Genomic DNA, 25,992 nt, shown 5'->3' on the forward strand with positions numbered 1-25,992 from the left:
TGTTTACGAAAATGATTTACGCGAGTCACATCCACAGCGGTGTACAAACTTGAGGTATACTTGAGAGGCGGGACCAAAGAGCCAAAGCTCAACCCCCGCTGCGTTCTCGACTCGCAACTGGGGATCCCGGGTTCGATTTCCAGGCTTTCGATTCCCAGTAATGGCTGGGCACGTTTCCTTTCACCTAATTCCTCTGTTTACCGAGCATTAAATAGGTACATTGGCACCTCGATTTGGCGAATCTCCGATTTGCGCCTTTGGAATATTTCTCTTGGACTTTTTTTTTTTTTCATTCTGAACCCAGAGTATATTTCTGAATTTCCTGATAATGTTCCCAGGCCTTTCTTACGCAGTCTTGGGCTGACCTCAAGAAAGGCCTCAGCTCACTCCTGCTTCTTATAGATGCGAAGGACTTTAAGGAAATAGATTATGTTAGATTACACACAGAAATCACAATAGCGTGATGCATCAAATGAACAAATCTACAAGGGCCGTGATGAGGATTCGAACCTATGTCCGAGAGTAACTCGGTTGTTGCTCTCGGACGTAGGTTCGAATCTTCGTCACGGCCCTTGTGTATTTGTTTATGTTAGATTACTTGGTTAATGAGACCGGACTGTGATGTATACGTTTATTTTTTAATACTTTGTGTCAACGACTGTATTCTTTACACGCGTAAAATTCCAAGTCTTAAGCCCACTTAAATATTTTCTTGCGTGTTACTCGATTCAGATGAGTTTCCTGCTCCATGATCTCACCTGTGTTTACACCTGTACTTACTCCTGTGACAATACCTGTGTCTTCATCTGGATTTATATCTGTGTCTATACCTACACCTGTACTTACACCCGTGACCACACCTGTGACCACATCTGTTACGCAACACTTGATAACTCTTCGTCGTTGTCAGTAAACTCGCCAGTTTGGGAGAACGTCTGTGTCGTTGAAGCCTCGGTTCGAGATGGCGCGACCCGTCGACCAGGGCCTTAACCAGGGCCTCGACCAGGACCTCGTTCTTGCCCTCGTCGCTAGATGGAGTGTGCGCAACTTGGGGTACTAAGGTACTAAGTGAGGTACTCGAGGCATGATACGAGTTAGAAGAACCACGAACCGTATCACGCCTCGACTTGACTGTCACTGGTTACTGAGTTGGATCTCTGTCCTGGCGTAAAGGAATTGATCTCCTGCCCCGATGGTGTCCGTTTCTCGGCCTCCTGTTCGATCTTCAGGAAGCTAGTCTCCTCCCCACGTGTTCTGCCGGCCTCCTGTTCTGTCGCCAGGAAGCTGGTCTCCTCCCCTGACGGTTTTGGCCTCTCGGCCTCCTGGTAGTTCCAGGGTTGGATGTCCGTGGAGCCGAAGACAACGAACACCAGCCAGGTGGAGACGTACATGATGGCTGTCAGCCAAAACACCGACTGCCACTCCTCCAGGTTCTGACGGAGGTAGATAAGACTGAGTATAAACAAAAGATGAAGGATGAAAGCGTCTGGGATGATCTCGGACGTAGGTTCGAATCCTCGTCACGGCCCTTGTGAATTTGTTCAAAAGATGGAGGATGTTTAAGACTTGAAGACATAGTATTCATAAATCATACTCAATTTACTCATCTTCTTCGGGCCAGTTATTCAGCGTAATATTTTCACCCTAGAACACGATCCGCTAATTGATTTACATCCAAATATCCAATTACTGTTGAGGGCTAATTAGGAAATAATGAATTAATGAAATCCATTCGCCCCCCCCACCCCCCTGCTCAAGAATCGAACCAAGGGCTTTTCGCTTGCAAGGCAGGTATGCTAACTGCTACCCCGCATGGTATTATACCTGTGCTGTCAAGTTAAAAGTCTTGGTGTGAGGCTATTACGAGATATGGACTGGTGTGAACATTATCTGATATAACCTGGTGTGGAGTTAACTTGCTCACCAGGTGTACCGTCCTGGTATTAACCTGCCCTGGGGTACTAGAATGAACCTACCCTGGGGTATTAACCTACTCTGGGGTATTAACCTACTCTGGGGTGCTGGTATGAACCTACCCTTGGCTCCTGTAATTAACCTGCCCTTGGGTCATGTAATTAACCTGCCCTGGGGGTCCTGTAATTAACCTGCCCTGGGGGTCCTGTAATTAACCTGCCCTTGGGTCATGTAATTAACCTGCCCTTGGGTCATGTAATTAACCTGCCCTTGGCTCCTGTAATTAACCTGCCCTTGGGTCATGTAATTAACCTGCCCTTGGCTCCTGTAATTAACCTGCCCTTGGGTCATGTAATTAACCTGCCCTGGGGTCCTGTAATTAACCTGCCCTGGGGTCCTGTAATTAACCTGCCCTGGGGTCCTGTAATTAACCTGCCCTTGGGTCATGTAATTAACCTGCCCTGGGGGTCCTGTAATTAACCTGCCCTGGGGGTCCTGTAATTAACCTGCCCTTGGGTCATGTAATTAACCTGCCCTTGGGTCCTCTAATTAACCTGGCCTTGGGTCATGTAATTAACCTGCCCTTGGGTCATGTAATTAACCTGCCCTGGGGTCCTGTAATTAACCTGCCCTGGGGTCCTAGTTACTCACGTTATTAGGGGTCATGACGCCGACGACGACGGGCACGCACATGGACACCATGTAGGCCAGCGTGTTGCTGACCCCCAGAGCCGTTCCTGGAGACAGAGACAAAGTTAAGAGCATCGCCACATGCAAAATGTCAAGCAAAATATAAAGCAAAACTTACGAAAATTGTTCATGGAGGTTTTGTTTACACGTGAACACAGATAACCACGATGCTGTTATGTTAAGGCTGAAGGGTATATACATAAGCGCATATCACATTAGCGTTTCACTAGAGATCTTAACTCTGTAAGGTTTGCACCTGCAAGATTGGGAGCAAGGTCGAGGTGATTAGCCAGGTGGCCGGAGCAGATGGCCCCGCTGAAGGCAGTGCCAATGGGAAAGAGTGCCACTGCCAGGGTGGTTCTGCAGCCCACGTACCCCACTGCCACCAGCACCACTCCCGGAACTACCAGAGCTGTGGAAGGGCCGCTTGTTAATTGGTGTTTTAGAATTGGATTGTCCTCATAAGTTAATGCTGGCGAGAGACTGCGTGTAGGTGAACACAATATTGTAGCAAGTGAGGTTGTGGAGTGCTGCCACAGCCAAGGAACTGTGGCGCTAACTATGGGAGTAATGTTGCTAAAGTGATAATCATTTTAGCAACAATTCACCAAAACTTCACAACTTCAATATATTGTTTGTAACATTATATACATAAAATATATTACCTAACTAGATAATGAAAACAGAATATATATATATATATATATATATATATATATATATATATATATATATATATATATATATATATATATATATATATATATATATATATATATATATATATATATATTATAATATATATATATATATTATAATATAATATAATATAATATAAACAATAGGTCAGAAACGTAAATTTAGACAAGAAAGACTGCAAATTGATGATGAAACAGACATGTGGTGGCGAAGAGCTTCCTGGAGGCGTTGAGAGTGATGAGGCGCCGGGTGAGGAACCAGTCCCCGACGACCCCCGAGGCCAGGCTTCCCAAGAACTGCGTCAGGAACGGCAGGGCTGACAGCAGGCCGTTCTGACGAGGGGGAATAAAAGAATGAAGGTACGAGAAGGGATCGGGGCTCCTGGTTGTTGACGCAAGCTATGGATATCTTACTGACCAAATTGTAGGTAAACTTTAGTCCTTAACATAGTTCTGAAGTAAACTCGTAATGTGTATGCGTCGAGAAGCGTGATACATCTCTGGATAAATATATATTAAGCCAATATGACTCTAACAGCACTTGAAGGGAATATGAAGTCAAGGATCAGAAACATGAAAACAGAGGAAGGGAACCATGCCCAACTACTTCTACCATGGAGGCTCGAGCGCCAACCAGCAAGAAGCGAGGCCGCCCACTGTACCAACCAGTCCAAGTGTCTGGGTAAGCAGTATGAAAGATAGCCAGGAATAGATACTAATCCAGATCAGCAGATTGGAATATAGGGAGAGGGAACTTGTAGATGGGACCGAGCTCACAGCGCCCCCCCCCCCCTCACCGTCTTGATGGAGAAGCCCAGTACACTGTCCATGTAGGTCGGGAGTTGGGTGAGCAGGAGGTTGAAGCCGAACATGCTGCCGATGTGGGCGATGTGGGTAGCCCAGAGAGGCCCGCTGGTCAGGATACTCCTCCAGGGGATATTTCTCGGCTGAGGAAGATCAGGAAGCTTGTGTTGACATTTTCTTGACATGTGGGGTGAGTATAGTTGATAAAGTTTATCCTCGTCTTAAAAGCGAGACAAATTTGCGGTTTGTAAAGGCCTTTTATTCAGGATTTGGGATGATTTGTGTATATGTGGATCTTAATATTAAAACAGAACAAGTTTAGCGGTTATAGTGACAACCAAACGCGGCAGTGTTGGGCTGAAGACATCACCCTCAGCAGCAGCCTTTTATGTCATAACATCATGAATGCAGCGCCATTCACCATCACCGGATGAAAAAGGCAGCGTCCTGCTTTACTCCATTCAAACCGTCTGTTGAGTCAAGGCCGCACCTTGACTCACATAAGCTGAGTCAAGACTGTAGGTGTTGTGAGTACCTAGCGACTGGTGGAAGCTACGTGGGCATTTAGACATTCTCGGAAAAAGTGGAATACATCTTAGTTCTTCCCATAATATATAATCATCGTTTCAATCAGCATTCAGTGGAGATGTGACCTATTAAATTGAAAAATGTAAAATGTTATATTTTTGAGAACTTAGCCAAGCAGTATCACTCCCAGTTCCTTGTTAGTGATGATCAAGTGTACTGCTGGCCAGAAATTCACGCTATCAGTGACCTTTCATAATTACTAACATACTGTGTATTTTTTTAAGTCTTGAGAGATGATGTATACAGCGTCTGTACATAATAATTTCTGTTTGGGACGAAGGTTCACTTACCAGTTTACAACAGAATATTAATGGAACCTTGAAAAGCTTCAAAAGCATAACAAATAAGTAGTTTAATATCGGTATATTTAACTAGAGTAGCAGTTCTATCACTAGGGACGGCCGAGCCTGAGGACGGCCGAGCCTGAGGACGGCCGAGCCTGAGGACGGCCGAGCCTGAGGACGGCCGAGCCTGAGGACGGGCTGGGATATGGATAGTGGCTAGGCGTCTCATATTACAATATTAACGTTATTTACGGTGTTTGTTATTTACTAAATAGTTTACTTGAGATTGTATCAACATTTTCGTGATTTCGATAAACAATAATATAATTCAGGTTGTCGGGGACAGGAAGCCTGTATATAGGCTTATGGAGGTAGCCTCTAGGTCAACTACTGACCTGACCACTATGCTGGTCAGGTCACTGCAGGATGCAACCCACAACAGTTCGCTGCCTTACTAAAACATGTTGCAAATATGTCATTTAATGCAAGCAAAACGCTATGGGAATATAAATTTTAATTAGAGTTTCGGTATGTTGTTATCAAGTCATAAATAAAGCAAAGAATATCGGTTTTATATTCTTACCTCTCTAACTAATTTGTAGTAACCATACAAGACCGAGAGAAATACATACTAATTTGGGTATATCCCGGAGCTGCTTGACTCCAATATCATCTTCCTTCAGTACTAGTGCTCCAGCAGGCGGCGTGTGCGCTCACCGCCAGGCTGCTGTAGAATCCCAGAGTCAAGGAGCAAACGCAAGGTAACTAAAAGCCATAAAAACTGATTCTGTGGGTACCGACAGATTCATATTTGATACGCTGTGCCGAGTACTTCTGTCGCTGCTTGATGTCGTTTGTCCTGTGAGTGGTCTAGTGGAGTACTTCTCGTGATTTACGAGACTTCCTGACGTTCCGTAGGTCCGGCAAGTAGAGTTGAGGCAGCTGACAAAGTGTCATACAATGTCCCTGTTTCCCTTCCCTTCTTAACTCCCTCCCTCCCTCCCTCCCTATCCGTTCCTTCCTTCCTCTCCCTCACCTTGTGTTGCGTGGTGCCCTTCTTGATGGCCTGAAGGATGTAGTCCCTCTCGCGGCTGGAGATGGAGGGATGCTCCTGTGGGGAGTCGTGCATGAGGACCGCCCACAGAGCCACCCACACCAGGGAGATGGCGCCAGTCACGTAAAACACGGCCGCCCACCCCGCCCACGCGATGATCACGGCACACAGTGGCAGGGTGATGATGGTTCCTAGGGTGTTGGCTGCCAGGGTGATACATGGGTTAGAATACACTGTGGCTGACTAGGCAAATTGTGGACTTGTGTGGGAGATCAGGGTACACTGTGGCTGACCATTAAACATTATGACATTACGTTGCAGAATATCTGAACTAGGTGCATTATGTCTGATCCGAGTACACTATTACTGAACATAGTGCAATGTGGCTGACTGGGGCAAAGTATATGAACAAGACAAATTTTAAAATACTAGGGTAAAAAAGAACACATAGAAGCACACGCTGATGTATACTTACACAGTAGGAGCACACAGCTTACACTAGACAAGCAGGAAGAGGGCCTGAGGAAACTGATGGAAGCATAGGAAAGAAATTAGAATACAAGAGATTGGTTCCTGAAGCGAAAAGAAGATGAAACTGGATACTGTCTGGAAGAGATATTTTGGAATGGTGAATGAAAGAAGGGAGACAGAAGGAAAAGGAGCTGACTGAAGATCTAAAGAAGTGACATGATAGAGAAGGAGCAGGGAGGGAAATGGGAGTATCTACAAGACATGAAACCCATGCAGTGAACATGAAACATGGAGAGTAATGCATGTAGACGCGACCGAGGCAAACTTCCACATATGTTAGAGAAGAAATCTCAAGTAAGAGAAGTGAGCATACCAGCCAGGATGATGCCGAGGCTGTGAGGATAGACAAAGATATGTGTGTTGGTCTTTGAATTCCCTTTGAACTAGCATAGTTGAAATGGAAACTATCGCAAGAGGACAGAGAGAAGAGCAAGATATACAAGCTCGGATATATTCACGCACAAGTAGACACAGGAACGTACAGTTTAAGGTATACTCACATATAGACACATGAACGTAGAGTATAAGGTATACTCACACATGTAGGTGAAAGACATGAAGCGAGGTCTCTCGAGGGGAGGAACCCACCTGGCCACCATCACGTTCATGGCCGGATATACCACACCCTGGGGGATACCCGCATGGTTATGGTAGTGGTACCCGCATGGTTATGATAGTGGTACCCGCGCGGTTATGGTAGTGAAGTTTAAGGTAAACTTACTAGCAAGTGACGATGAACATAAGAACACAGAGCTAAGAACATGAGAAGAACAGAAGTTTGCTTATGCCTACTGGCCCATGCAAGGCAGTCAGTGCCCATAGCATCCTTCCCACAAGTATATCTTCAGGACCACAGCTACGTAAGTAATTAAGTAGTTATCAGAAAAAGGCTCCAGGTCTGGAAGATTAACACCGTAGGTGCTCCTGTGTGTTGATAACACACCTTACACACCCAGTGACTCTTGCACCTAAGTGTGGCTGGCTTCAGCGTGTGTGACGGAGTGTAGCCTCGTTCACGTATGTGGGAATGTTTTGGCGGTGTAGTTAACTGCATTAGGTTCTTGCTCATCGGTACCTGTTGTTACCAGATCCAGCTGAAGCAATAGCTGTGTGTGTACAGGTCCAACAGAGGCGGGCTGTTCAACATGATGCTACACCAGTCAACCCCGGCGCCTCCCCTTCACACCTCTGTCATCTATGATTCCTCTTCTCCCACATTTATAAAGTTAATTGTGTCGCTTTCTCCTATCTACCCCTTCCTCCAGCTCTACCTGTAACACTACACTATGTACCCTTTTCCCTGATCTACCTGTAACAAAATCACTTTAATTCTATAGGCTGTTGATAGCTCATAAACATGCGAATTTTCTCAGTTGCAAAAAGTAAACCTTAAGATTCCTTTTCACCACAACCAAGTGGGTTTATTGAGGCGTTGAAGAGTGTCGGGACGCCTACATGCAGGAGGCGTCTCCAAGGACGCTCCGTCGAGTGGTCCAGCCTCCGCTCTGGGCCCGCCTGGCGCACTCAAGCATGTCATGACGGCCGGGCTTTGTATGTCAAGTGCATGACCCGCACGGATGGTAATTTGTCATGTAGAGCCCTGCTCGTTGGGTCTACTTGTCTGTCTCTCTGTCTCGTCTGTCTCTCTCTCTCTCTCTCTCTCTCTCTCTCTCTCTCTCTCTCTCTCTCTCTCTCTCTCTCTCTCTCTCTCTCTCTCTCTCTCTCTCTCTCTCTCAACAGACGGACCTATGAGTATTTCATCTCGTCATAAGCTGTTATTTACTCAGTTATTGCCTTAGTTTAAATTGTTTCTATTGATAAGACTGCAAGTTCCATTAGTGCTACAATTATATGCACCTATACTCTACGTGTCTCAGATACTACGAGACTCACTTTATTTGCATTATTGCGTCACGCTTTAGTGTCCCCTTCCCTCCGCCGTCTTTACTTATATACTGTACTCTTCTTAGGTCAAGTAAAGGATTTGATTTTGACAGAAAAGAATAGTATTTGCAGCTCTACGTCAGGAGAGAATGAACACCGTCAAGCTATTGGCCAAACTACCGAAACAGCCACAATGTTCACCAAAATGTTCGCAGCCCTTGAAAATTAGAGCAGAAATCCTCTGAACCAATTGTTGTGGTGTGATGAAGAGTCGCCCCCAGACGATAGTTACTGTTACCGTCGATAACTGCACTAACCTGCTTCTGGCACCAGCTGGCCGCCCGGGAATGGCTAGTTAGTGTAGCAACAAGATTCCGGCGTGTCCACCTGTGCTGGTACTCTACCCGTGTGTGTCGGGGGGGGGGGGAGGAGGCCGAGTGACTATACGGGAGACTGAGAGGTCCGGATACCATCCCACTGGATCTGTGCACCGAATTGATCCTTTTCTGATCTCAGAGAATCTTTTCATGTATTTCGGAAAACTGAGGTTCCTCCAAAGGATCTACACTAATAATTTAGCATCACTAGCAAGAGACTGTCGATACCCTGCATTGTTCAGCGCCTGCTTGTTCAGCGTCTGCTTGTTCAGCGTCTGCTTGTTCAGCGTCTGCTTGTTCAGTGTCAAAACCCTGCTTTGTTCAGTAGTGTTCAACCACAATACCACTAAATCACAAGAATTCAATCAAATACACAAAACAGCGCAGTAAAGATGAGATGACTGACACCTGTACTTAGCTATCAACGCTCACCTATCAGTGACTAGGGAGCGGTGAGGTATATATCTCCGTTATGCCCCCGCCTACTAGCCTTCTTGCACTGGTTGCATTATACCTTAACCCTTAACCCTTATAGAGTTTCTTTCACCCTATGCCCCTGTTACCTAGCAGTAAAATAGGTACCTGGGTGTTAGTCAGCTGTCACGGGCTGCTTCCTGGGGGTGGAGGCCTGGTCGAGGACCGGGCCACGGGGACACTAAAAAGCCCCGAAATCATCTCAAGATAACCTCAAGATAACCCGTCTGACGTTTGAAGTCTTTTGTTAGCTAGCAGCATCCCGTCATCCTGCACTGCAACAGCTGCACTAGCATCATAAATAAGTTCGACTTTCCAAACTAGGACACTTGAAGCTCACTGTTTGTATAGACATTAATAAGACATTTAAGATGATTATCATGAGAAAGCACTAACCCATTACGACTATATTGCAGTTGGAAAGGGATATGAGGATAGGGGATTTAGGATAGACCTGAGGATGGGAATGATGCCCAACCACTTGGGGTCGGGGATTAAGACACTTACAGTCTTCATACATTATTTTTAATCACTGTATTTGCGCATCCTAATATGTACACCTGCCACAAAACAGGTAAACCGTAGGTACACCATACATAAACCGTCGGTAAACCACTGTTATGCAAGATGTGAACCACAAATAAACTACTGATATGCCACGGGTATACTATTGGTATTCCACAGGTAAATCATTTGTATAGCACAGGTAAACCGCCGGTAGCTGTAAGATTTCAGTGTGGTGTAAACTTACGTGGGCGAGGCCGATGAGGACCCTGAGAAGGATGAGGGCGCCGTAGTGAGCGCGGGCGGCCAGGGGCGTGAAGAGTGTCAACACCCCGCCCACCAGGATGGCGCCCCCGAATACCCGCTTGGTCCCGTACACCTCCGCCAGCCGCCCGCCGGGGATCTGTGGGCAGGGGAGACGTTGTCAGCGGGCGGAGGTTGTCGAGTGGGCGTGGGTGGGACGTAGAATCAAGGAGAGACGATGATTAGGGGCGCAGGGGCGGGATGGCACGCAAACAGGATAATGTGGGGTAGCATATGGGTAATTAGCAAACATTTGAACAAACTATCTCTCTCTCTCTCAAACACACACACACAAGACTTACATTGGTGACGAAATAGCCATAGAAGAACGCACCAAGGACGAGCCCTCTCTGCGTGGCCGTCAGCACCATCTGAGGAAAGAAGAATAACGCTAAGCAAATGCTCCCGACACGCAGCCGACGGCGGCATGATTGGCGTGACAAGCCACGCGCCGTTCGCAACAGGGGCTGGGATTCAACATCGCATCTAGTGACGAACGTCTACATCTTTTCTCCAACTCTGGCGGCATTGTTTACATAATTTGGAGGATGTTGACCCGGACAGTTTCTTCAAAAGGTCAGGTGTGACACGAACGAGGAGCGACGGGTTCAAGCTCAACAAGCCAGAATGTTGGACAGATAACAGATCTTTTTCACCCACAGGGGGTTGTAAACCCGTGGAACTGCCTACCCGCCGAAGCCGTAAACGCCAAAAATTCTGCTGGGTTTTAAAATACAGCTGGGAAAAAAATCATCAGGGCAAATGGGGGGTCCATTTGAGGACAAGAACCCGCCGGCTTGTTGTCCTCGTCGAGGCCACTAGTACTAGTGGCCCTCAGGTAAATTCAGGTAACTCAGCTAAATATATTAAACAGTTTATGAGTCCCGCAGCACCAGGAAGGTGTTTATCACAATAACTCGGCCCATCCACCTGTGTAAACAGTACTCACAGTAACGATGTGCACCTTCGTACACATTAACGTAATGCACAATTAGAAAGTAGATTTTGGTACTATTGAATTTGGTCAAACCGAAAATGATTTTGTATGAGGCCTAATATAGTACAAATATGCACTATACTAGGCCTACGAATATTTAAGTTTGGTTGATACTTTTTTCTAATTCTGAAAAATGAATAGTACCAAATTTTACTAACTACGTCAATATATGTATGCTGGTGCACAGAGTTGCAACAAGTACTACCTAAACAGGAGGATGATTGCAACAAAAACATTAGCTTTTGAAGATTCGACGCTCGTAAACTGTTTATTAATAAATGTAAACAAAACCGCTAAAAAGAGTGAGAAAAGATGTACAGGTTTCGTAAGTAGTTACGTAAATGCTTGTTGAATCCCGGGGCCCCGGTGAAACACTCCATTCGACTCACCCTAACATAATTCTCATGCAATACGCTCCTTGCAATTCACTGTCGAAATTATTATCAAATCGCATCATTCGACTGTCATGCAATCTGTTCTCAAGTGTCAATAATCATATTAGTAGGTCAGGAGTAATTAAATTGATGTATTAAAAATAAGTCAATTTAATTCAGTTTGTGGTGAGTGAGATTAGGGAGGTAATTACCTATCAGTATTTACCTATTAGTATCTTACCTATATCAACTATATAGTACCTATATCTTACCTATATCAACCTATATTAGTATCGAAGGGGTAATGGGGTCTACCTCCTTATGCCCCCGCCTATAAGGCTCCTTCTATCTATTGTATTATAATTTAACGACTCTGACGTTCGAATTCCTCATCGAATCGGGCCTTGATGGATGGAGGTGGCTCTTGAAGTCTCTTGAACTTTCTTTCCAACGTTCTCCTGAACTTTCTCTCCAACGTTCTCTAAGAACTTTCTCTCCAAAGTTCTTTTCAACTTTCCCCTCGCAGTATTCGTCAGCTGTCGGTCTGGTGGTCATATTCAGCCCTAGATGGAGTTTACTGACTGCTTCGGGCCGCATTATCAAGCGACCCCGGACTCGACAGGAAGACCCCACACCATCCACAAGTTTCAGTCTACATGTTGACCCTCTGTACGGGTCAGGGGAGGTACAGGTGAGAGGGTGAGGGAAGGTCAGGAGTTTACCATCCCTCAAGTTCGCGAAGTATTGCTGCTGCTGGTTGATGTGTCAAAACAAGTGTTGATGTGTGTGTGTGTGTGTGTGTGTGTGTGTGTGTGTGTGTGTGTGTGTGTGTGTGTGTGTGTGTGTGTGTGTGTGTGTGTGTGTGTGTGTGTGTGTGTGTGTGTTGTGTGTGGCTGGTTGGTTGCTGTGTCTTATGAGCGAGTGAGGTGGACCTTACCTTATCAGCGAGCAGGTCTACTTCTTTCTCCTCCTCCCCGAGGTTGTCGTCAGAGGTGAAGACGTCCCCGCCCGCCGTCGGCGCCTCCTCCGTGTCCCCCTTCCGGTCCACCGCCGTTTGGTTCACCTGTTTACCGAAGGTTAACTCAATACTCTCCCTGGTTCAGTGCTAAGTATCTATCTGGAGGTAAACTAAATTATTGTCTATTTTCGTAGGCAAAAGGGGCCGAAAATTCCTTTATTTTCATCAATCCATCTTGGCCATAACTTTATTCTTTAAATTTATGTCTTTTTTGACTAATTCTTCTCTCATTGGTTCCCTGTTCTACCCGTTTATCACCTTCCGTTACCTCACACAAGGAGGAGGAACAGATATAGTACACACTACAGGGTTATAAAGAAGAAAGATTAGTTTTAACATACTGTACAATCGGCCTACGGTCCGCTGCATGCTACAACCTGACTGGTCACCTAGAAATCGAATACAGTTAAATAGTACCTGGTTATATGTCGTGCAGAATGCGGCGTTGAGGGCGTAAGTGTTCCTGGCGTTGGTGGGGGGCGTGGTGGAGGCGTTGGTGGGGGGCGTGGTGGCTCCGTTGGTGGGGGGCGTGTACACCATGGCTACTATGGCCACGGACATATTGATCCTGAGCAAGTACAGTGACACGACCCCCAGTGACGTCAACATGGCCAGTGTGACCCGTGCGGGCACTTCTGCTGGAAAGACAAGTGTCAGCAAAAAAAATGGAACTGGGAAAATTGTCAACACAACCAGGGGGAGTCACCCAAAGTCAGGGAGAGAGGGACGAAATTTAACATGTAACGGTGAACTAAATATCCTGGAAATTAAATTTTATTCTGCACTGAGCATCAATACTGAGGTGCTAACATCGCTAGCATGGCAGCTAAGACTCTGATAGCCTTAAGGAGCGTCTCATTACGACTCGACAGCAGAGGTTGCTAAACTCTGTATGCAATGCAGTCTGCACACAGCCTAAAGAATCCACCACTCCTTTACAAGTTCTGAACTCAATTGCTCTCGCAGGCTCCTGGACAACGCAGAGAACAGCACACAGGCTGACTTATTTCAAGTTTAATCTCGTGCTGATTAGAGTCAACATTACGGCACTATCCATAGCATCAGTGCGAGTCGATACGTTAAGGGTGATGTGCGAGACCAACGATCTTAGCATTCCCCACCTGGTTCAACTTCCTGGACAAGAAGAAGAAGAAGAAGGCATGCCTTCTAACACAAGACGTTCAGCCACTACCCCATTAGCGTTCATTCATTATTTATCTGACCCACATTTGGATTATCTCATGATAAATGGATCTTCTTGAAATAAAGTCGATTAACCAAATTATAATTGTGATTCCCAGACGGGACCAGCTTCACTGTATACCCTTACACATATGATATCAAGTATATATAAGAACTCTTAAGATACATATAGGAACTCTTATATTTAATTCTCATAAACTCAAGGTGATGACTACCAAGAGAGAGAGAGAGAGAGAGAGAGAGAGAGAGAGAGAGAGAGAGAGAGAGAGAGAGAGAGGAGTAAAGGAGAGGGAGGAGGATAGAGAGAAAGACGATGACGAGGTAGAGAGAGATACAGAGAGATACAGAGGGTGGGGGGGGGGGGGTGAGGGAAGATGAAGGTAGACAGTAGTCATTGTGTTATCTCTCCAGACTGGTGGCCCAAACAATGCTCGGTCCACCAGTCAACAGGAGGAGATAACCTCACGATAAACACGAGGGCGCCCCGCTGCTCGAACTAATAACATTAAACGGGGCCGCCACTAGAGCTCTCCCGCATGTGCGCTGCTACTGAGTGACCACTCACGTGCGTGTGTTGCCCCTAGAGCATCAACAGGCGTGTGCTACCCCTGGCACACTCCCGCCTGTACGCTTTTCCTGGGGGTACTCACGGGCGTGCACTGCTCCTGGAGCACTCACGCACCTTCCCTGGAACACACACGTGCGTGTGCTCCTCCCCCTACCCTCACGCACACGCACAAAGGAAAACGACTCCGCGAAGCAGCAAAAGAGAAGGACATGGGAGATGATATAAGCCTCAAGCCCAGTACCAGGAGCTCACGTAAATAGAATAACATCAGCAGAATAGGCTTTGGAACCTGTACACCTGTCGATTGACGGTTGAGAGGCGGGACCAAAGAGCCAGAGCTCAACCCCCGCAAGCACAAATAGGGCAGTACACATGCGGTCCCACGGAGCTGTAGCCATCACCCGAGCCGGCTGACCTACCACTAACAAACACCTTCCTAACACAGGCGAGTCATTATGTGACGGCTTGTGACGCGCGCCTGAGCTCCGCCTGGGCTGGAGACGCCAGCCCAAGGAATAAGGGTTCATCTACCACATGCGCTCGCGCAAACACCCGCGCGACCGCACTCCCGCACCGCGTTGATGTCGGCATGCAGAGGTGATCTGTCATTCATCACATAATCTCAACAACAAGCACTCATCACCTCTCCCCCCCAACTCAAGGCCGGGTTGGGGGGGGGAGGAATGGGGAATTTGAGTGCATTAGAGCGTGCAGGTTTTGATAAGTTTAGTTTGGGGATGTGTGACTGAGTGCATGTTTGGCACCGTGTGAGTGTGTTCCCGAGTGCAAAAGAAATATTGGAAAGAAAATAAATACAATTAAGTCTGCACTAATCTATGGGGTTTACAGGTTATAATGTTTACTTAGGCCTTTGGGCCACTGTTACCTGAATGGTCGTTAGTGTGGCTTAATTGCTTGTTATTCTGTGTTGTGTATTACCCAGACGTCTTGTTGTTGTGGCGTGGTGGTTGATTGACGTGGTGGTTGATTGACGTGGTGGTTGATTGGCGTGGTGGTTGATTGACGTGGATGACTGACGCGGATGACGTCTTAATACCATAAAGAGGTTATGATTTGGCGTTTAAAAAAATATACATCTTTTTAAAGTCATGTTTACACAGCGTATGATAAGGTATGGGAGTCAGGTCTTACCTAACCTAAACTTTGTTAGGTTTGTTAGACCTGACGTGGTCTAACCTAACCCAGCCTACGATAGGTCGGACAATTCGACACATTGTAGTATGTAATAATGTTATCTTATATTTGGGGAAATGCCAATTTGGCATACGCAGGGGCGTTAAAAATGACGAATGCGTCTTTTGGGGTCGTTCGTCGCTTTAACGAGCCTAGCCTGAGGATACGTTGTCCAGCATGTAGTGTGTGAACAATCCTCTAAATCACCCTAACCAAATAATAAAATTAAATTTATACTTGAAAAAAAGTGTTTGTTTACAATGTATAAAAATATTCATCTGTTGCTTGCCGGATGCACTGGCTTAGCAACGCTGGCGACAGTCAGGGGGGGAGCCTGTTCTTTCACCTAATACGTCGCATTTGCTACGGAATTTGAATTTGAATTTTGAATTTTGAATTTGAATTTGGAGTCGACCAATCCGTTAAAACTGCAACGTGTTAATATAAACTAAAGCACTTTAATATTAACGTTTTAGATGCATATTTTAGATGCAACCCACCTTCTGTTAGGTGGGTTGCTTGGGGGGGTACGTACGTTTGTGGCCAGACTAAACAATTGCAGTTTTTGACGTAGTGGTGTGAGAAGGCTTGTTGTTCTCGGTCAGCTCTCTCGTGTGTTGGTGATTCAGTGTAGTGAAGTTGGCCACTTGTTTCCTTGTTGCATCACCTCGTAACAAAGTTATAATAGATCACTGAAGAACGCTGCAGGATGTTAAGTAATGCTGAGGGTGTGCTGAAGAACGCTGGGGAATGCTAGTGGATGCTTGGGATTGCTGGGAACGCTGGAAAATGTTATGGAATTCTGGAGAATGTTAGAGTACGCTAGGGGAATGTTAAAGAACGCTTGGGAAATGCTAAGGAATGCTGGGGTACTTGAGGGTCATAGGAGCCGTGGTTATTGACATGACCTTCTCTAGGGCCAGGTACCCAGCAAGGGCAATGAAATAAAGATCTTAGAATCTAATTCAATACAGATTTTGATAAGAGCATACGACAAGAGACATGTAAGGTTGAAGGTCCTTCTATTAGTCTAATACAATGACCTAATAACTAGACAATCGTTAGCTTGTAAAGCTGGGGAGGCTTGACTCCAATTACGCAAGTACAAGTACATTCAAGTCACACACACACACACACACACAACCTGATGAACAACAGAACATCGGAGAGCAGAGGTACCTGAGGGGCCAGGAATTAGTACCTCAGAGTGAGAAGAGAAGCCGGAAAAACTATTTTAAAACGACATAGCAGTTAAAACCAAGACCCAACCCAAGCTTCTCTACAACCACATAAGGAGGAAAACAAAAGTTAACAAACAGGTTATGAAACTAACAAGTGGGATTTTTTGGTCTGGGATATTCCTGCAAGGGGTACCAAGTTTCTGGCTGGTCCGTTACTGTGACACGCATGTCGGTATTCCTTAAGTGGTGAATGAGAATATATATCCAATGTTTTGTACAAATTATTCTGTATTTGTTAAATCTCAGTGGTAATCTGATTTGTAACTTCTTAATGTGTTTGATGAGTTACAGTAGTGGTGTCTTGCATTTCTCCACGATAGTGACATTTGTTGTCTGGTTCTGGAACCTGGAAGCCTATTCCCCATGCATATGGGTGTCCAAACCTGATGCGGCGCACACTTCTGCTCGTCCTTTCAGCTGAATAAGTGAGTCACAAACGAGTTCTTGTACCACGGCGCAGATCCTAGTGTCGCAGCTGCTGTGCCATGATCACGGCATTGCTCTAGCTCTGATTGTTAGCTTAATCTGCTCTTAGACTCTGTGTATGCAAATGTCTTCATTTTCCCCTCTTAGATGCCACTTCTTTAGCTTCATCTACAATGTCATTCTTTAACATTCCTGCACGACTTGTACCCCCCGTTGATAAGCATTCGACGGCCTTGGCTTGTGAGTGCTTGCATCATAGCTATGACTTTTGTGGTCAGATGGTTGTTGTTATGCAAGTGTTGTTGTTGCAAGGCTTCAGTGTTGGTTCTCGCCTGTGTATGTATAACGACGCGTCCACTAAGAGTGTCCACTAAGTATATGCGTGTTCTAAAGTTTTATTAGCATTGTAATCATAAAAAATAATGATTTTTTTCTAATATATTTACTAAGGAGCGCATACATCATACTCTGGGTGAGTGGCAGAAAGGTCAGTGAGCTACGTAGCAGCTTCACGAGCTGGACCCCAAATGGTCTTGAAGCCAAGCAATTTATATTATTGAACTAGTTACATATAATCATATTTTGCTTGTCATGCATCCCGAACCCATCCAATAGAGGCTCTAGTGTCCCAGAAGAGTGAGATCTAGCTCTATTGCCTCTATAGAGAGAGGGATGGCAACATTTGGCATCCATACAGCGAGATCTAGCTGTAGAACCCCGTGAATATATATATATATATATATATATATATATATATATATATATATATATATATATATATATATATATATATATATATATAATATATATATATATATATATATATATATAATATATATATATATATATATATATATATAACATTAGAACCCCAGTAGAGCGATGTATATAAGAATCTGAGATTAGACCAAGTGAATCTTGGATCCACTTGGTCTAATCATAGCAGATAGACCCAGACCTAGCTCCAGGGCCCCATACAACGATATACATAGCTAAAGGGACTCCACAGAAGGAGAACACTTCCTTTAAACACAGGTTAGCATACAATATTTTCTAAGACATGAAAGCATCGAATGAAGTCAGTGTTACAGGTCTGTCGATCATTCTATGCTGACTTATTACGTTCAGTGAGTTATAAAAAGAATAAATCTTGAACTGAACAAACAGCCTGGCTTCAGGACATTATTCAGTAAGACGGGTCTCTTAGGGTCCGCGCAGGAATATCCATGAAAAAAAATAAGGAGAACGGGTCGACTGCGTATATTGCTGGCTCCTCCTTCTTGCCCCCCGTCCCTTCCCCCATTCCACCTACCCATTCGCACGCGCACAGATGAGATTAGGAGGTATCTCATGATACCATGATATCAGAAGATCATGAGGAAAAATCTTGGAGCACACCTGACGAGAAGGGACTTTGTAACACACCTCCAACATGGGTTCAGAGATGGCAAATCGTGCCTTACAAGGTTGATAGAATTCTATGACTTGATGACAAAAATTAAGCAAGAAGGAGAGAGATGGGCAGACTGCATTTTCTTGAACTGTCAGAAAGCATTTGACACAGTACCCTATAAGGAGTGACAGGTAAGATACTCTGGTGGATAAGGGATCACCCACGAAACAGAAGACAGGGAATTACTGCAAGGGGTTAGACTTCAGAATGGTGAAATGTCACCAGCGGAGTCCCACAGGGTTCTGTACTCGGACCTATCCTGTTTCTGATATATGATGTTGATCTTCTAGATGGAATAAACTCATTCCTCTTGGTGTTGCTGACGATGCAAAAATTACGAGAAGAATCAAGACAGAGGAGGACATCAAGATGACCTAGACAAACTCAAAGAATGAGCCAAGAAATGGCTACTAACGTTTAACTCAAGTAAGTGTAATGAACATAGGTGTAGGGAACAAGAAGGCAGATACAAGATAGGGATACAAGAAGGCAGATTCCTGGGAGATGAAATCTTTAAAGAATCAGGAGGAGAGAAAGATCTTGGGGGTGATATCACACCAGCCCTGTAACCTGAAGCCCACGTCAAAAGGATATCATCAGTATCATATGCTAGGTTGGCCAACATAAGAACTGCCTACAGAAATTTGTGTAAGGAATCGTTCAGGACCTTGTATACCACATGTCAGACCATTCCTGGAGTAAACAGCTCCAGTGGGGAGTCAGTATCTAGTCAAAGACAAGATAAAGTTCAGAGGTACACCACCAGACTAGTACCAGAGATGAGGAGTATGAGCAACGAGGAAAGACAAACGGAATTAAACCTCACATCAGTAGAAGACAAGAGTTAAAGGAGACATGATTACCACATATAAGATATTCTTGTATTGACTAGGTAGACAAAGAGATTATTTTGGTACACGAACAAGGGGAAAGACAAATAGAAACTTTGTACCCAAATGAGCCACAGAGACAAAAAAAAATGTTTTGACAGTGTCAGAGAAGTTAATAAATGGAATGCATTAGGCAGTGATGTGGTGTAGGCTGACTCCATACACAGTCTCCAATGTAGATATGATAGAGTTTAATAGGTCTCAGGAACCTGCACACCAGCTGATTGACATTTGAGAGGCGGGACCAAAGAGCCGAAGCTCAACCCCACGCAAGCACAAGTAGGTGAGTACAGACACACACACACAGGGGCGTGCTAAGCAAAGCCGTGCTAATAGGCCTTGGCCACATGGAAAATGTATGCCCCATTTCAAACTTTTAATTAAACGTTTTTGTAAACTGCTATATACATATGAGTTTTGTATGAGTGTATACATGTGTATACATGTAGATGTAGTGTACATGGTGTACTTACAAATAACACAACAAAAAATAAAAGACTTATAACAATGACTTATAACAATGGTATAATGGCACGGAATTGCATTCAAGTAGGCCTCCTCAAAATCGTAGGCTTATACTACTGCACTACTGTTATCACTACTGCAGTCGCTATGAAATCCAAGGTTTATGTGAACGAATGTCTTACCAGATTCAGACAAAATCTCTTATATAAACTACGTGGAATTCGCAATAGATCCACTGCTATTAAACATTGTTTTGTGCGCGATGGTAAAATAATAGCTAGGAAGACTGACTCTGGAAAAACTTATGTCATAACCACTGAAGCACACCTCACTTCTTTCCTGGATGACTGTGGGATATCAGCTGAATAACCAGAACATAATTTGTAGTCTCACATACAACCAAAGTGTACTTAAGCTCTGCCTTTCCTTTCCAAAGGTGTTTATTTTTATTTTTATTGTTTTATTTTTTATTTTTTGTTTGTCATCTTTGCCTGTTTTATACTCTTAATTATTTGTTCTTAGTTAATCCCCTTGTCACTAAACCTAGGGCTTTTTATTACCCTGTTAATTAACCATTACTAAGCTAATTATCTTCAAGATCATTTTTTTTATGATTATCATTTTTCTTATTATTTTTTATTTTACATTTATATTGTCAGTCTCTACTGATTTTTTGTTGTTTTATTTTATGTAACTTCTGTGTCCTTCCTGGCTATCTATTGGATCTTTATTTTACTTCTAAATTGTTACTATTTTATTGTATTTGCTCTTATTCTTGTGTTTTGCTTTATCGTGTATCTTGTATCGTGATCCCTCTGCATCCTATGCACACTGATATTGATCCTGATCAAAATCTTCTGTCTCATATCTACACCAACCAGCACATTGATCATCATTATTGCAAGTATTTCACAGCACACCAGGCTAAAAACAAACTTCAAAATAGCACCTGTCTATCACTTTATAACCAAAATGTTAGATCACTTGGTAAACATTTTGACGATTTAAATGCATTACTCACAGCAATAGGTACTAACCTATCGTTCATTATTTTAACAGAAACTTGGCTAAATAAAGATTATACCCAACTCTACAACTTAGCTGGTTATAAAGCCATTCATAACTGTAGGCCTAATAAAAAAGGTGGTGGCACAGCTATATATTACCGAAATACATTTATCTGCAACAGTGTTATTAGTGACAGAGATGACTACTGTGAATATACTTTTGCTCAGTTTACAATTAAATCCCTTAAATCTTCTTTGACTATTGGAGCCATCTATAGATTTCCTAATACTAACATAGCTTCTTTCTCAGACAACCTAAGGAATCTTATTATAAACAACAATCTCAACAAAAACCACTTCATTCTGGGAGGAGATTTTAATATTGACCTGGGTCAACAAAATTGCTCTCAAGTTGACTATTTCCTTAACAGCATGAACTCCTGTATGCTAATCCCCACAATCACCAAACCTACCCGAGTCACTCAAACATCAGCCACTACCTTGGACCACATATGGACAAACATAACAGCTCCCCTTGTATCTGGTATAATCTACGACAGAACAACTGACCACTATCCTACCTTTCTCATAGCGAACATGGACATAACACCACCAAAAAGCAAGAAACTTTCATTTAGGCTACACAGTGAATCAGCTTTAGACAATCTTACAGAGGCACTTTACAATATTAACTGGGATTCTGAATTCAATAATACCCATGATATAAATTCATTAGCTAACCTCTTCATTTCCAAAACTCTAAGCCTCTACAACATTCATTGTCCCCTTCTTACCAAGCAAGTAACTGACAAAAGATTAAACAATCCATGGCTCACAAGTGGCATTCTCAACTCAATCAACAAGAAACATGAATATGAAAAGAAACTTAGGATTGGCCTAGTTTCAAAGGAAGTAGCTAAAAGGTACTCATCAATGCTTACCAGTATCATAAGAAAGGCAAAACTTGCATATTATGTGAATAGATTCAATGAAGCAAAAGGCAACATGAAAAGCACTTGGAAAACTATCTCTAGTATCCTAGGAACTAAACAACACTCACATAACCAAATAAAACTCTACAAGGATGGGGGTATACCGTCAACTGACTTAGAAATGGCAAATGAATTTAATAGTTTCTTTTCATCGGTTGGTGCTAATCTTGCCAGTAAAATCCCACAGACTCAGACACATATCAACACATATCTCTCAGGCAGCTATCCAAACTCTCTTCTCCTTTCACCAATCAGCCCGGCAGATGTTGTGTCCATCATACATTCTCTAAAAACCAAGGCAGGGAACACCAGTGAAATTCCGTCCATTGTGTACAAGAGAGCCTCCCATGCCCTTGCCCCACCCATAGCACTACTGTTCAACAAATCTATAGAGTATCACACCTTCCCTGATATCCTCAAAAAAGCAAGAGTAACGCCAGTCCATAAAGGAGGCAATCCGGCGGACATAAACAATTATAGACCAATATCAAATTTACCCATTCTATCAAAAATATTTGAAAAAATTATTTACAAACAGCTCTATTCCTACCTCGTAAAATTCGACATACTCAGCCCCTGCCAGTTTGGCTTCCGGTCCCAAAAGAGTACCAATGATGCAATCATTAGTCTCCTTGACATTATCTACTCAGCCCTTGACAAAAATGAGTTTCCGATTGGACTCTTCATTGACCTAAGAAAAGCCTTTGATACTGTTAATCACAACTACCTCTTACTTAAACTCCAGCATTATGGAATCCGAGGCCTTGCCCTTGACTACATCCGATCCTATCTTAGTGACAGACACCAATATGTAACCATCAATGATACAACTTCTTCCACTCTACCAATTACCGTTGGAGTGCCACAGGGCAGCATCTTAGGACCTCTTCTATTTCTTATATATATAAACGATCTGCCTAATGTCTCTAATATTCTCAAACCTATATTGTTTGCTGACGATACTACCCTTATCTACTCAAACCTCAACCCACATACACTAAATAATGTTGTGAATAATGAATTAAAAAAAGTCCACTTATGGATGTCAACGAACAAACTAACATTAAACATCGAAAAGACTTACTGCATCTTATTTGGAAGCAAATCATCAAATGCAATTCAGCTACAGATAGACAACATTAACATCAGTAATAAAAATGATGGCAAGTTTCTTGGCCTATTCCTAGACAAGAGACTCAACTTCAGCACCCACATTCAACACATAACTAAGAAAGTCTCTAAGACAGTTGGTATACTCTCCAAAATCAGATATTATGTTCCTAACTCTGCTCTCCTCTCACTATATTATGCACTAATCTACCCCTATCTTAATTATGGTATCTGTGCATGGGGGTCTACCACTGCAAACCACCTTAAGCCCATCATCACACAGCAAAAATCTGCTATCAGAATAATAACTAACTCTGCTTTCAGACAACACTCAGCTCCCTTGTTTAAATCCCTAAACTTGCTAAATATTAACTCCCTCCACACATTCTCTTGTGTCAACTACATTTACAAAACCCTGTTCTTAAATGCAAACCATGCTCTGAAACTCTCCCTGGACAGATGTAATAGGACCCATTATCACCACACCAGAAATAAATATCTCTTTGATATCCCCAGGGTCAAACTTAATCTGTGTAAACACTCTATGCAAATTAAGGGACCTAGTCTATGGAACTCACTCCCTAGTGAATTGAAAAACTGTAAAACTTTTGCCTTATTTAAAAGCAAAACCAAAAAGTACCTAACTTCATCTATTTAGTTTCCTACACTGAGCTTTAAATTTGCTCTGTACCTAGTGTTACCCAATCTCCTAATTTTTATGTAATATCAAACAACCTTATCATTGTGTTCATTGCTGTCTTCTTTTATGTGCTAGCCATATGCTGTATTGTGACTACCAATTTTTGTCAACTACCATTCAAGCTGTCATTGCAATCAATCTTATATTGTTTCTGCTGTATTGTGCCTACCAATTTGTTGTCAACTACCATTTTAAGCTGTCATTGCAATCAATCATAGCTACCTATGTGCTTTAATATACTGTACCTATAATTTTCTCTCATCTTTTTTTTTCATTCCATGTAATCTGTTATCATTTTTTGTCTATAAATTTTGCAAGTATTTACCTCCTTAAAATTTTCTTAGATTAAGGACCTGCCCGAAACGCTGCGCGTGCTAGTGGCTTTACAAGACTGTAATTACCATATTTGTATCCTCACATTCCTTATGTACATTCTTGTATATGCATAAATAAAATAATAAATAAAATAAATAATACAACTAGCCAACCTGCCCCCCCCCTCCCCACCCCTCTGTCCATGAAGGCCTGGGCACACCTACAAGGCTAGTCAAGCCGAACATAAAGTGCTTGAATTCCTCCTCACCTTCCCTTGTAACCCCTGATAGGTAAGACAGACAAGCACCGACGGGCCGAAGGACTCACCGCACGTGGCGCGCTTAGCAGTTGTCATGGTGACGCGTGTGTCCGTGGAGAGCCTTATACGAAGTACTCAGCGGAGGAGGAGAGGATCTCTGTGTATACTGAGAGGCTACCACATGACGGTGGGGCCCTGAGAGTCTGCTTGGTGAGCGATGGTGCGGGAGTCTGCCTGGTGAGAGATGGCGCAGGAGTTTGCTTGGTGAGAGATAGATGGCACAGCAGTCTGTTTGATTACAGATAACACAGGGAGTCTGCCGGTTTAGATGAGACAGGCGAAGTGTTCTTCACAGGAGGAAGACACAGAGGGAGGACAGACTAAGAGATCCTGACTCTCGAGGGGCCGTGAGCAGACTGACGGACACGACCCCCACAGGAGAACATGAGGGGTGAGAAGGGTGGGAGGGAGAGAGAGGAGGGGTGGGTGTGGGGTAGACAGGCGGGATGGGGGAGGGGCTCATGAGAGAGGGTACTATGAGGGGGGGGAGACATCTACCATAACCAAAAGACTGGTAAGATCGCAGGTGTTCAATTGTATATTTTGACAAAAGCTTTCAGCCAGTGGAGAGAGGTTGGAGGTAGACATAAGGTGAAGATCGAGGGGGGGGGGCAGTTTAGAGATAATTCAGGATGTTTATCACCTCCACTCTCTAGAACCTTTGAAGAAGTGAATAGAAAGGAATTGTTTAGCATGAACGAGAGTTGGCCGAGGCTTGCCCATTATATAGTCGTAATGGCTTTTGGCGCTTTCTCGTGATCGTTCCATTCCATTCCTCTCGACCAACTCTTGTTTATGCTAAACAGTTCCCTTTTATTCACTTCTTCAAAGCCTCTATGAATGTTATATATCGTGATCATGATACTTAAAATTCCATTTTCGGGCGTTTTGATATCTAATTCTTCCAGCCTTTTCTTGTAACTCAGTCCTCCAAGGTCGGAAACAATCTTATATTAACTCTTTGAATTTTATCTAACCTTGAATTCTGCTTTCTTAGGTTTGGATTCCACCCTGGGGCTGCATATTCTAACACTGGTCTAACATAGGTAGCATACATGCTGAAAGCTTCCTTGTCCAGGTGTCTGAAGGCTGTATTCGTGAGCATTGCATTCGCCACTGATGTTATCTCGTTAGTATGACCCTCAGTTAACAGGCTCGTGGCTACCTCTGATCACAAAACGGTTCCCTTTTGTGAGAAGCATTTGTCCTTCTCATCGTCGTATGGTTTCTCAGTAGTCTGCTCAAGTCCCCCCTCCCCTCCCCCCCTCCATCCCATCTCAACCCTAATTGTATTGAATTTACTTGTATTAAAGTCGACCAGCCATTTCTCACATCATCTCATTCTAGGTTCTCCTGGATTATGCTGTGATCTTTCTGTTCTTATTCGCCACAATAGTTTATCATTGACATCCTACTCTGTTAGTTATGTCATTTTCATGTGTCAAAAACAATTGTGGTCCCAGAAAATATTAGATACGATAGAGATGTATTTTACCTGTCGAATAATGCCAAACAATTTTATAGTATGTGTTAGATATTAGATTAACAATCGGTATATTTGAATTCGCCTTCAGGAGAGGAAAAAAGAGACTGATGCGAAAGTAATATGACTTAA

The 25,992-nt window shown here is 43.6% G+C and overlaps 1 protein-coding gene across 2 annotated transcripts; it reads right to left on the reverse strand.

Annotated features, from left to right (window-relative positions):
* Positions 1 to 617: 617 nt before the first annotated feature.
* Positions 618 to 24,746, reverse strand: LOC123760668 (sialin). Of its 2 annotated transcripts, none has more exons than XM_069328255.1 (12): positions 24,386 to 24,746; positions 12,912 to 13,132; positions 12,414 to 12,539; positions 10,408 to 10,476; positions 10,050 to 10,205; positions 7,102 to 7,189; positions 6,015 to 6,235; positions 4,100 to 4,249; positions 3,503 to 3,635; positions 2,861 to 3,016; positions 2,566 to 2,651; positions 618 to 1,433 (listed from the first exon to the last, which is right to left on the reverse strand). In XM_069328255.1, the coding sequence occupies exons 1-12, from the start codon at positions 24,411 to 24,413 to the stop codon at positions 1,116 to 1,118; spliced, it is 1,752 nt and encodes a 583-aa protein (XP_069184356.1). In that variant the 5' UTR covers positions 24,414 to 24,746; the 3' UTR covers positions 618 to 1,115. The 2 variants fall into 2 exon arrangements, with proteins under 2 accessions (XP_069184356.1, XP_045602405.2); XM_045746449.2 differs by having other exon boundaries at positions 12,912 to 13,129; positions 24,386 to 24,745.
* Between the last annotated feature and the right edge of the window lie 1,246 nt (positions 24,747 to 25,992).

Source organism: Procambarus clarkii, chromosome 21, assembly GCF_040958095.1.
Source record: "Procambarus clarkii isolate CNS0578487 chromosome 21, FALCON_Pclarkii_2.0, whole genome shotgun sequence".
Lineage (NCBI taxonomy): Eukaryota > Metazoa > Arthropoda > Malacostraca > Decapoda > Cambaridae > Procambarus > Procambarus clarkii.

Bases quoted from the DNA above. Each gene is read 5' to 3' on its own strand.
- LOC123760668 (XM_069328255.1), bottom strand. From the start codon at position 24,413: ATGACAACTGCTAAGCGCGCCACGTGCG. The intron at 10,206-10,407 runs GTAAGTCTTGTG...CCCTGCCCACAG, and splicing joins ATGGCTATTTCGTCACCAAT to ATCCCCGGCGGGCGGCTGGC. The intron at 6,236-7,101 runs GTGAGTATACCT...TCACCCTGGCAG, and splicing joins CATGTCTTTCACCTACATGT to CCAACACCCTAGGAACCATC.